Source organism: Carassius auratus, unplaced genomic scaffold (genome assembly GCF_003368295.1).
Source record: "Carassius auratus strain Wakin unplaced genomic scaffold, ASM336829v1 scaf_tig00216865, whole genome shotgun sequence".
In the NCBI taxonomy this organism is placed as follows: domain Eukaryota; kingdom Metazoa; phylum Chordata; class Actinopteri; order Cypriniformes; family Cyprinidae; genus Carassius; species Carassius auratus.
Window position 1 is genome coordinate 677,628 of NW_020528776.1, and position 13,446 is coordinate 691,073.

The 13,446-nt window shown below is 34.8% G+C and overlaps 1 protein-coding gene across 1 annotated transcript; it reads left to right on the forward strand.

The window, feature by feature from the left end:
- Positions 1 to 1,142: 1,142 nt before the first annotated feature.
- Positions 1,143 to 11,343, forward strand: LOC113099153 (uncharacterized; the record flags this gene model as incomplete). The annotated part of the gene is made up of 4 exons (XM_026264242.1): positions 1,143 to 1,451; positions 3,744 to 4,064; positions 4,226 to 4,348; positions 11,270 to 11,343. Coding segments are annotated over exons 1-4 (810 nt in total), but the record flags the coding sequence as incomplete, so codon positions are not given.
- Between the last annotated feature and the right edge of the window lie 2,103 nt (positions 11,344 to 13,446).

Here is a 13,446-nt window from a genome sequence, read left to right on the forward strand (position 1 = left end):
ATCTGTTGAACGCTGTTCAAGTAGCTGAATTGAATTTGTCCCAGAAACAAAATAATAAATTATAAATAAAATATTTTAAAACAAGACCCAGAGCAACTTTCATTTTTATGTTCAGGAACAAACAATATGTAAAATTAGCAACACTAGAGCAGATATTGCAAGCGAATTCTCAGAGCTAGCTCAAAGCTGGCTAATAATGCATTGCAAATATATTCCGAGCTGCTAAAAGGGCTTGCCAAATTCTACACCTCTGTGGACATTTGTTCATGATAGTTGTTAGTAGTATCTAATGATAACATCTTAATCATTATCATTATAATTCTATTATCTAAAGGTGGCCCCATCCCCGTTCTTGTCTTTTTCTCTGGTCATATTTGAACATTCATTTACCTATATAATGAGTGTGTTGTGGGTCTGTTTTATTGGTTATTCTCTCCCCTCGAGGAGGGGGCATTGTTCATGACACTTTAAACGTCGGTAGAATATAAACGTTGGTAGAATATAAAAGAGTCGCCATTCAGTGGACCCACGCGTTGACATCTCTCAGTTGCTGTTGTTTTTAATTATTATTTTTTAACGTTTATGTCAGTCGGTTTGTGTGCAGATCAGAAACAACGACGACTCTGCAGAACCGAGTGACATAAATTATCTCCATAGATCGTCTTTATCAATTCAGATTCTCCACAGGTCTTCAGCAACATGCAGAACATGTTATGTTTTTTTCTATTCATATTATTCATGAACGGTAAGTAAATGATTTTCTGTATGTACAGGATATCTTTCAGTTTCATTTTTAGATCCCGCAGTATGAATAGTAGTTCTGAGATAAATAAATGGCAAACGACGCCGACGAAGAGGTGTCTAATAATGATTATGAATAAGGAATAATGTGGCAAACTACGTGATAAATGGTAATTTACCAATTTGAATAAGTTTTCGTACAATGTTCGCATTCTTGAGCACATACTAAACGATCTCTACACAGTTTATCCATAAAAATAAATAAATCAAATTGTTGTTATTCATAGTAGGATATTTCTGGGATTTTTTAGAGCCGACTATACCCCCGTTCCTGACATATGGGAAAGGGCTTGTTGTAGAGTCTGAACTAATGGTTTTTGCTCTAGGTGTGTCTGGTTCAGATGAATCTGAGTCCGTGATGGAGGGAGATTCCGTCACTCTACACACTAATCTTACTGAAATACAGAACGATGATACCATACTGTGGATGTTTGGACCTAAAGACTCTGTCGTATCTCAAATAACGAGAAAGGCAGGATTGACTTCATTTTTTGTGACCGATGATGAGAGATTCAGAGGCAGATTGAGGGTGGACCAAAAGACTGGCTCTCTCACCATCAGAAACACCAGAATCAGACACTCAGGAAAATATAAACTATCCGTCTCAAGAGAACAGACTACAATAAAGATATTCAATGTTACTGTCTTTGGTGAGTATCTCAAGTTTTTCAATATAAAAACGTTCCATACAGCTTACATTAACGCTGTATTTGTTAATAGCCTGTCAGCCTATTTATTATATATATAGATATAGATATAGATATAGATATAGAATGTGACATGTAGTCTATTTCTTAACATTTGTAAGTTCGGCCTAGCTTTACAATAATTAATTTAGGCTACGTAAAGAGATAGTTCACCCAAAAATGAAATTTATGTTATTACTAATTAGTATTAATTGATTAATCCTATGTCACTCAAAACACATACGAGATCTTTACAACATAAATTCTGATATTTTATTTATTTATATATTTATGCAAAAGAAGCACTTTATAAAACTGAGGATAAACTACTGAAGTCCCTTGGATTACTTTAATAAAGTCTTTACCACTCATCTGGGCTGCATTTCCAGATAACGCTGTCTCTTAGCGTGCTATGAAGAATCTAAAGGTATGCCTTGAATAAATGTGTACCATTTCTAGGTATGTTCCCCGATCTATACCTTTAGGAGGTTGTTTAAGATATGCCTTCTTCCGCGCGACGTTACCAGGTGCTGTCCATAGCGCTGGTGCTGAATTGGTTGTTAGCCTATTAATGGCCCGAGAATCGATTATTTATTTTATGCATGGACTGCTTCACTGTGTTATGTGAGAGAACGGTGTTCTTTATAAAAGAAGTATTGATTTTAAATAAAGACACGAACTCTTTATTGTTAGAACGTAACGGACTTGCAAGAAACTTTCGCTTTACAACACTCATCACGTCAGGAAAGAAAACCAAGAAAGAAAAAATATATATGCCCAAAGCACCTCCCAATGGTCAACACATAAAATACAAGAAAAAAAAAATCGTACAGAAGACACAGCTTTATAATTTAACAGCTTTTAACAGAAGAGAGAAGAACAAGAATAAATCTTTTATTTTATTTTTATATAATTTTATTCGATTTTATATAATTTTGAAATGAGTATGGAAGTCCATTTCCACCACAGTTGAGAAAAATATAATTATGAAATATGAATTATATTTTTCTCAACTGTGGTGGAAATGGGCTTCCATACGTACTCATTTCAAAATTATTTAAAATCGAATAAAATTATATAAACAATTAAATAAACGATTTATTCTTCTTAATGGGAAACTTTCTCATAATAATGAATTAGTTTCTCGTAATAATGAGTAATTTTCTCGAAATAATGTCTTAATCCACAAAATAAATAAATAAATAAACAACACAAGTGTGACGGCAGCGACATCTGTTGGTCAAAGCCATGCAGGAGCACCGCACACATTGCTTGTTCTGTAATCTCAAGTGTACAGTGCTATAATCTCTCATTGTCCAATACAGTGGATGTCATGCACCAAAGAGTAAAATTCTGCCTATGTAGCTGTTTAAAAATAGAATATATTGACTAAAAAAAAATTGGCATGATTTTCTACTTGTTTAAAAGTAAAAAGAAACTTAAAAAAATATGACTTTGTGATTTTATAATTCATGCAGCAAAGGGTTAAGAATGACGTAGCATTAAGACAGTTTCAGGAAACGCAGCCCTGAACCTTGAATTTGGTAGTTGCATAGACTTTTCTAAAATTTTATTTAAAAAAAAAAAATTATACAATTTCTCAGGTTTCCTTAAAATATCCTCATTTGTGTTTTTAAGAAGGGTTGGAAATGATATGAGATTATCTGTTTAATTTATAAAGTTTATATTTATGATTAAATTAGAATGTTGTAAAAAAAGTTCATTTATTTCAGTAATTCAACTCAAATTGTGAAACTCATGTATTAAATAAATTGAATGCACACAGACTGAAGTAGTTTAAGTCTTTAGTTCTTTTAAATGTGATGATTTTGGCTCATATTTAACAAAAAACCCGACAATTAGAATATGCTAATCAGCTAATCAACTCAAAACCTGTAAAATTTTCCTGAACCTTCGAAATGGTTCACTATGCTACACAATCATGGGGAAAACTGCTGATCTGACAGTTGCCCAGAAGACAATAATTGAAAGTGACTATACATACAGTATAAAGTGACATGACCCATACTCGGAATTTGTGCTCTGCTTTTAACCCATCCAAAGTGCACACACACAGAGCAGTGAACACACACACACACACACACACATTTATGCTGCGGCGAGTGATGTCTGTATAAATAATAATTAATATAAATGTACACTTTCCCAGGTAGCATAAGGATGCATGTAGAGAGTAAATGATTTTGTATTATACATTTAATCTCTATCTGCTAAACCTTTTCGTCTTTTTTCTAGGTGATGTTGGCAAGATGGATGAAGTGAAGTCAGTGTCAGTGATGGAGGGAGAGTCTGTCACCCTACAAACTGATGCTGAAATACACTCAGATGATCTGATTGTGTGGAGGTTTGGAGATAAAGGCATCCTTCTCGCTAAAATTGATGTGGAAACTAAAGAGATCTCATTAAATGATGATGATGAGAGATTCAGAGGCAGACTGCAGCTGAATCAGACTGGATCTCTTACCATCAAGAAGACCAAAACTGAAAATACTGGCTTTTATGAGCTACAGATCAGAGGCCGCGAGAGCTCCCAGCGATTCCTTCTTTCTGTCACTGGTGAGTAACTCTGAGTCAGTGAAGATCAATGTAATGATGACATACAATATAATGATATCACTTGGATTTATCACTTCTCCCATAATAATATTACATAATTGTATCAGATTAAAATACCACACATTTACTCACTAGCTGACTGTCATCTTTAACTGTTGCAGGTCCATGGCTGTCTCCAGGTCTTATAGCAGGAATTGTTGTTGCTATTTTGCTGGTGGCTGCTGTTCTGGCTGCTGTTGTGATTTACTATCGCCGCAAGATCTCTATACTAGAAAAAAAACGGTGTAAGTGTTACAGCTGATGCAGCAGCTTCATTATGCTACAGTAGATCATTATTTTAAGATTTCTGTTTCATTGTCCTGCAATAATTAACAAAGTCTTATTGTCAAACATTAAGATGAACAAAACAACAACCAAATCCAGCTCATATTACTTAGTTTAATGTGCATGTACTTAGTATCAGATGGAAATATTGCTGGTTTTTTATTCCCATAGCTATTTTTCTTTTCTTTTCTTTCTTCTGTCATTCAGACATTAAACACCACTGATACAGCAACTTCCAACACAAAAATGAAAATAATATGAAATGTAAACTTTTTGTTCACCTTTTTGAAACACAAATTAAGAGTTTTTTTATAGAATCTGTAATTTTTCTCTACCTCTTTGTCACTTTTAAAAAGTTAATGGAGATTGCAAAACTAATCCATATGAATCGAGCGGTTTAGTCCAAATATTCAGAAGAGACTTGATTGCTTTATATGATGAACAGGTTGAATTTAAGCAAGCCACACTGTTAAAAATCGCTGTAAAAAAACGGCCAAATTTCGACAGTAAAATACTGTTTTTCATTAAAACAGTGCATTCTGGGTAATATTCATCGTTTTCGAGAAGTAGCCTGCTGCTATATATCGTAAATTAACAACGTTCAAAGTCGACACTCAGCGGCTGTGTTTCAAATCACACCCTACACCCTCATTCACTATTCCCTACATGAGTTTACTAATATAGTCCACCTGACAGAGAGAATGAACACTAATGAGTGAATTCAGACACTGATCAACAGCTGCTGTTAATGAGTAGAATCACTGAAGAAAAAAAAACATAACAAGACAAACACATGAAATACAACTGACTTCAGCCACAGCCTTAGATGAAATCAACTGAAGATTTAAACGATCAACAAACAGCTTCACCAACTTCACACATTACTAACCAGACTGACTTTATTTCTGTCAGATCAGAGAACAGAGATCAAAAGATCTTATTGAGAATTAAAGAGATTTAGATGATAATGTTACTGTTTCGTTTAGCGTCACCATTGTGGAGATCAGTGTTTGCTTTAGTTGGGCTCCTGACCATTGACTTTTGCACTTTAAATTTTGTTTTATTGCTGTATTTGTATCTTTATGATGCATCTGTTACAGCAGTATTAATTTTGATAGTCAAGCGATTATGGTTGTTTCTAACAGGCATGATCTACTAGACTGACTTAAAGTGTTACTATGATAATCAAATATTATTTTGGTGTTGAAATATTTCAGTGAATGACACTTCAATTTTGTAAGATTGAAAAGTAGTGTGATAACCAGTATTTATGGATTTAACGACTAGGTTTAGTTAAAAAGTATTTCGGGCAGCAGTCCCCACAACACTCAAAGAGAGAAATCAACAATCAGCATATGAATCTCAACAATGGTGACAATCAAAAGGTTCATGATGCAATGCATGCTGGGTACCAGCACAGGATAAAACTCATCCATGATTCCCAGCATGCATTGCGGCATGAATAAATTATGCCCCTGAATTGTTCACTTATTTTCTTGAATTCTTATGTGCTTATAATTTTGCATTTGTTTTAAGTTTTAGTAGCATGTGTTGTGATGTTCAGAACTGATCTTTTCATTTATTTTGTGGATTGTCACCATTGTTGTGATTCATACGCTGATTCTTGATGTTTCTGTCTAAATTTCAGCTAAGGTTTTTTTTTTTATTATGAGTGAAATTTTCTTAACAGTAGTATCAATATTCAATAAGAGAAGAGACACGGGATTAGATCAGAAATAATAGTATTTGTTCTTGTCAATCTATAAACAACAATATCAGATTTTTTTTCTTCTGTGTACTTTTGTTTTGCTATAACAAGTTCCAAAGACGCATTGTTACAGCATGTAAAAAAAAACCTTAGTTGTTGAAAAGTCACGTTCAAGAGCCCAACTAAAGTAAACACTGATCTCCATCATGGTAGTGAAAAAAAACACCTAAACCTATTTAACTCTCCATAAGATCTTCTGTAGACATCTGACAGAAATAAAGTCAGTCTGGTTAGTATTGTGAATCTGGTGAAGCTGTTTTAGTAGTTGTTTAATCAGATCTTGAGAGATTTGATGTATTCTTTTATTCAGTTGATTTCATCTAAGACTGTGGCTGAAGTAATTTGTAGTTCTTGTGTTTCTCTTTCCTTCAGTGATTCTGCAGGTGTTTATCACTAATGCTCAATCATCAATTAATCACCGAATTATCTCATTAACTTCACTGATTCAGTGTTACTCAAACACTCTGTAGTGTGCACACATTATAAGTGTTCATTTAAAACTGAGGATTTTCTTGTGGGGTTTAAAGGGTTAAAGATTTAAGATGAAGAAAAAACAGCATGAAACATAATTTAACAGTAATAAACTGTAATTAATTTACAGGAAACAAACTGTAGAAAAACAGTTATTTACTGGCACCCCTGCTGCCAGTAAATAACTGTTTTTCTACTGTTTCTTGCCGTAAATTAATGGTTGCCAGCAAAAAAAAAGTGTTTTTCTACAGTTTTTTGCCGTCAAGTCAAGGAAAAACAGTAATATACTGTAAAATGTAAACGTCAGATTTACCAAATGAAAAAAAAGTTAATTTAACTAAAATATTTGTGAACATCCATAGAAAAAAAATAGGCAAAGTCATACACTGATAATGAGAGTAAATACTGAACTCGACTGTATTAATGTGTGTTTGCACAAGAGAGATCGTTTAGTTTAATGTAGTTTTGTTGTTCACCATTGTGCTGTAGAGTAGAGCCGGTGCTTCAGTCAATGATGAGCCACAAATTCAGATTTTCTGCTGCTTTATATAAAGGAAGTAAATGTGGAGTTGCTGATACAGTGATGATCTCTGTGTTGAGTATTTCAGCACATACATGTGTAATACAGCTGACAATGAGCCACAGTGATTTGAGTAAAAGTCATGTATTTAGTTACTTTATTACTGCACATTAAGTGTAAGAAATATTCCTTCTCAGTGGACTCAAATGAAATAAGTTCATAGTACTAACATCGTAGGAATGCTAGTTTTAAAAACTCGAACTGTTTGAAGCAGTGGGAGTGGAGTTAATTTCCATGGTAGAATTTACGGTAAAATACTGTTAAAAAATAAGAGTGGTAAATTAATGGTTAAGAGCTGTAAATTAACAGTACTTTACTGGCACCCCTGCTGCCAGAAAATTACTGTTATTTAACGGCAAAATTTTTTACAGTGCACACTAGCTATTGTTTCATCTAAAATAAAAAAATTAAAATAAATAACAATTCTATGGAGAACAAAAGCAGATGTTTGACAGAATGCCGATGCTGCTCCTCATCAGTCAAGCTGTAAAAAGGGAAAGTGTTATTAATGAACCATACTTATATGTATCCCATAATATGCCATAATTCACTAACACATGTGTAAGTCACAAGTAAGTCTATGTAAGTCTTAACCTTCAAGTCTCAAGCAAGTCCAAGTCAATTTTTTTGTGAGAATCAAGCAAGTCAAGTCACTGCTTTTGTCAAGCAATTCAAGTCAAGTCATAGCTTGGGTCAAGCAAGTCACTGTCAAGTCATACAGATGTTTGATGATTTAACTGAATTTATGTATTAAAACAACTCAAAACTACAGTAGTTATAGACTACGGGAGTTTTATATAAAACAAAACAAAACTGCAATATGCAAAAAATAACTGCAGTACATTGAAGTATCACTGCAATAAAACTGCAGTACAATGAAGTATATAACTGCAGTTCATTAAAGTTCAACAGCTGTAAAACTGCAGTCCAATGAAGTGAATAATAAATTAAAGATACAATATCACTGCAATAATTATTTTTAATGAGTTTTTGCACTGGCTACCAAAAGCTGCGTACATAAAATTCAAGGCATCTTGAAACTTGCGTTCTGCAAGTGAACATCGGTTGATTGTGCCATCCCAAAGAAGCACAAAGTCACTTTTACTGACTTTTAAATTAAATGTTCCCTCCTGGTGGAATGACCTTCCCAACTCAAGCAGCTGATTCCTTAGCCATCTTCAAGAATCGGCTTAAAACACATCTCTTCTTTATTTGACCCTCTAACTCTAGTACTATTCTAATACTGAATCTAACTAGCTTTCTAATCTTTTTGTATTCTATCTGTTTTCTTTCAATTTATTATACAATTAAAAAAAAGACCTCTTACACTAGATTGCTCTTTTCTTTTTGTATTCTATCTGTTTTCTTTTTATTTATTTGCTACGTGTACTGTGTTAACCTAACTCAGACTTGTTACACTGTAGAAGTTATATATCATTGCTCTTTTTGTTGTTTTGATTGCTTCCACTGTCCGCATTTGTAAGTCGCTTTGGATAAAAGCGTCCGCTAAATGAATAAATGTAAATGTGTAAATGCAGTTCAGTGATATGCCAAAATGCATGTGAAGATTTCAGATGCAAAAACTTCTAAGTCTGTCTGATTAAATTAAATGTATTTTTATGAGAATTTTTTAATAAAGCTCCTATGATTAGGTTCAGTAGTTTCACCTTAATGGCAAAGAAGTTCTTTATATTGCCATTAAAGTTTTTAAGTATAGGCCCTGTACTGCAGTTTGCTGTATTGTGCAACATGTAGCAAGTGCTGTGGTTAATTTTGGTGTAGCCAAGTTTTTATTAGTATTATTATTAGTATTATTTTGTAAAATAGACTTCCTTCAAAATATTATTATAAAATATTTTTTTTACAAAAACATTTACCTATAGAATATTTCGCCCGCACGTGATATCTTCCTTTGTGCCAACAGTCGTTGTGAGCAGCTTATTACTGATAATGGTAAATCAGCATCTTTTCTGTAGTGTCTACTGTGGGATGGATATAAAAGTATGTGGTGGGATGACCTAAGTAGTTCAGTAGTAACCAGGCGAAAGGGGCCATGAGGTGACTTGATAAACATGCAAATTTTTATTCAGACAGGTCAAAAGTATTAGAACACCACATCACCAATCTTTGATGCAAATACCCCCCCCCCCCCCCCCACACACACACACACACAAGATAAATAAATAAATAAACAAACAACAAAAAGAAAACCCAGTATAGATGGCCACAGGTTACCCAGAAAGTGAAGACCGAAGTGGCACGAGCAAAAGTGTTCTCACAGCAGTCAAGCTCACGGCAATCACACTGCAAACCTACAGGAAAAAAACAAAGATAAAGTGATCAAACCACCACACAATCCCAGCCACCTCACCACCGCCATCCACACAGTGTGGGCAACTCAGTGGCCACCATTGGCTTAAAGGGTTAGTTCACCCAAAAATAAAAATTATGTCATTAATAACTCACCCTTATGCTGTTCCAAACATGTAAGACCTCCTTTTATCTTCGGAACACAGTTTAAGATATTTTAGATTTAGTCCGATATTTTAGATTTAGTAGCTGTGTGTACGGTATACTGTCCATGTCCAGAAAGGTAAGAAAAACATCATCAAAGTAGTCCATGTGACATCAGAGGATCAGTTAGAATATTTTGAAGCATCGAAAATACATTTTGGTCCAAAAATAGCAAAAACGACGACTTTATTCAGCATTGTCTTCTCTTCCGTGTCTGTTGTGAGAGAGATTTAAAATCAAAGCAGTATCCGGTTCGCGAACGAATCATTCAGTTCACCAAATCGAACTGAATCGTTTTAAACGATTCGCATCTCTAATACGCATTAATCCACAAATGACTTAAGCTGTTTACTTTTTTAATGTGGCTGACACTCCCTCTGAGTTCAAACAAACCAATATCCCGGAGTAATTAATGCACTCAAACAGTACACCTAACCCCGCCCCTAAACCTAATCATCACTGGGGTTTAGACAAATCGTATAAAATCATACGAGTGAGGTCGTGCAAATTCGTACGAATAAGCCACCTCGTAAAATAAGTACGAATTGGCCGTGAGATAGCGTTGGACTGACAGGACTCTCTGAACTGCAGCAGGAACAAACATGGCGGCGCCCATCTCACATTACAGATCATAATCAAGATCATTTAGAAAGTTTTTTAAATGACAAAACACACTAATTTACACCTATTTATGAACTGGAATATCAGATTGTTCATAACCTGGTATGCAAATTTGTGACTATTTTAAAAGAAAAAGGAAAAATGAAATAAAAGCGACCCATCTGTCATTCAGTGTTATTATAGAAGCGGTGTGTCATGTGACAAGTCTGATGTGTCGCCATGGAAACAGTAAGGGGAACGTTCTAAAATAATGGTCAACTTTAAATAACTCGCTCTGTGGGGACCGCTAGAATATTTTAAACTCAACACTGAAGAGGTTAAGGATAAAGCCTACATTTGGATGCCAAACTCCACATATATGTTAACCAACTATATATTTTATTCAAGGGTTCTGTGTGACGTGAAGTGATAAGCCAAGAATGGTGACCCACACTAAGAATTCATGCTCTGCATTTAACCCATCCAAAGTGCACTCAAACCTGGAGCAGTGGGCAGCCATTTACGCTGCAGCAACCGGAGAGCAGTTGGGGGTTCGGTGCCTTGCTCAAGGGCACCTCAGTCATGGTATTGCCGGCCCGAGACTTGAACCCACAACCCTAGGGTTAGGAGTCAAACTCTCTAACCACTAGGCCTCAATGTGTGCAGTAAGCTGAAATTAGTTTCCACTCAACTGAACATTTGCTGACAGTTTGTATTAGTGTGTTGGCACCATATCTGCATAACTGCATAATTTTGCATAACAAATGTCACATAACAGTTGGTTCTAAACATCTGAAAGACACTGAAGATAAATCCCATTATTTGTGATGCAAAATAAAAAGTTGTCAGACATGTCAGACTAGCTCTAAAAGTATATGTAAATGTATTTTGAAATGGCAAAATGAATTCTGCATTCTCTTTTTTTTTATATGCTGCTGTGACATAAAGTAAAGAGAAATCCGGTGAAAGAGGGAGGTTCTGTGCGTCTACATACTGCTGCTAAAATACAGGAAGGTGATCTGTTGCTGTGGATGTTTGGAAAAGACAAGAGTCTTGTTGCTACAAATGCTACATGGCCAAATAAAACTGGTGAGAATTTAAGAGCCAATGTGCATCTGGAAGAGACTGGATTTCTGTCTATCAACGACATCACAACTAAAGATGCTGGGCTTTATAAACTACAGATCATCAACAGCAAAAAGACCATGTGCAGGAGATTCAAAGTGACTTTCACTGGTGAGTAGAACATCTTCTATTATAGTACATTATGGTAGTCTCCCCTAACCCTAAATATTATTATTCAATAACTAATATGCCATATTTGGTATTGTGACAAGTTCTGTTAGTTGAGAGTTGACTGTGACTGTGTCTTCAGAAGTTACATTATTACACCATTATTTGACTGCAAAGAGTTTTTTTTTTTTTGAGTATAAATTACTTTTATATTGAAAGGGACTGAAACAAGGAATTTTTTTTGTTTTTTTTTGTTTTACTTCAAACAATCACAAGACGCAACTGATAAATGTATAGACTAGCTCTGTTATGGAAAATCCCCTTAACTGCCAATAGGACAAAGACAAAAATGTTGCTTTTCTCAGTGGACATTCAAACTGATTTTGTACCAGTGGGCCCTGTTTGAAATGGTTTAATTTGTATGGTCATTCATGTTTATTTATTTGTGCGATTTACACAATGTTTACTTTTATTTTTTCAAGTTTGCAGGTCTCCAGGTACAGAAACCGAATAATTAAATGTAAAATTGCACGGGATAGTCTTCAATGTAAAAATGAAATATACAGTCAAACCAAATTTTATTTAGACTGTGGTTTGAAAAGGCTGCATTAGCAATTCAGAAAAAAACACAAACACACACACATAAGCAGTACATGGTGTTTGTAAGGTGCTGAATAATTTTTGGTCTCAATTATATATATATATATATATATATATATATATATATATATATATATAGAGAGAGAGAGAGAGAGAGAGAGAGAGAGAGAGAGAGAGAGAGAGACAGAGAGAGAGAGAGAGAGAGAGAGAGAGAGCGACGGCCCTGCTGCCAGGTACGGTAGAGAAAACACGCTGCAGCTGGAGAACTAAGGATCATACAGCTGCTTCCTGAGTCATTGACCTTTGACTGAAGTGTAGTCCAACTGGAATGAAGCATAAACTGGCTGAGATGGTCCAGGCTGGCAGATAGTAGCAACCATGCCTGTAGTCAGGGGACCCAGCACGGTACACTGTAAACCCTAATGTTGCCTTGACTTAAAAAATCAAGTAATGTTGACTAAACATTACTTAAATTTTTGCATTGTGGCCCTGTCACTTAAAAATATGAGTTAGTTTAACTAATTTACCTTCAAAATGCATAAACTTAAGATTTCAAGTGTTGTGAGCTCAAAATAATGAGTAATCCTTTGGAAAAACTCAACGTCACTCTGTTCTTCCTTTAATGTGATTGGCCATGGGAGAAATTCTGCCTAGCAACAAGAGAACAAAAGCACTGATTGGTGGGTTACAAAATTCGTCCTTTTGGTCTTTGGTTGCTGAACTACATTTCAAGAGGAAGTTTTTCTTCGTGTACTATGTTCGTGACTAAAATTATGTAGATATAAAGTTGTTTTGCATGATTTCTACTAGTAAAATATGTTAATTTAAATCCTTGTGGTACGTGATTTTGATATGGTATGATTATTGAAACGACAACTTAAGTATTTGATGAAGTGGCCCAATCATTTTCCTTTGAGAGAAAGAACATGGCAGCTAAAGTTACTGCTTAACTCGTTAGACCCATACAATTCAATTCAATTCAAGTTTATTTGTATAGCGCTTTTTACAATACGAATCGTTACAAAGCAACTTTACAGAAAATAATGTTTCTACAATATTTAGTAGTAGCTTATGGTGGTGACTGTCAGTTTGTGCACGTTTGACAGGATTTTTTGAAAAAATTAATACAAGACGTAGTCAGCTAGACGATGAACATTATTCATGTTATTAATTAATAATTGTTATATGATGCAGTCACACATGTAGCAATAATTGTTGGTTCTGTTTGTTGATTCAGGGTTAGCATCATCTGGGGTCCTCTGAGGGTCAGGCTGGAGCTTGTGTAAATCCTA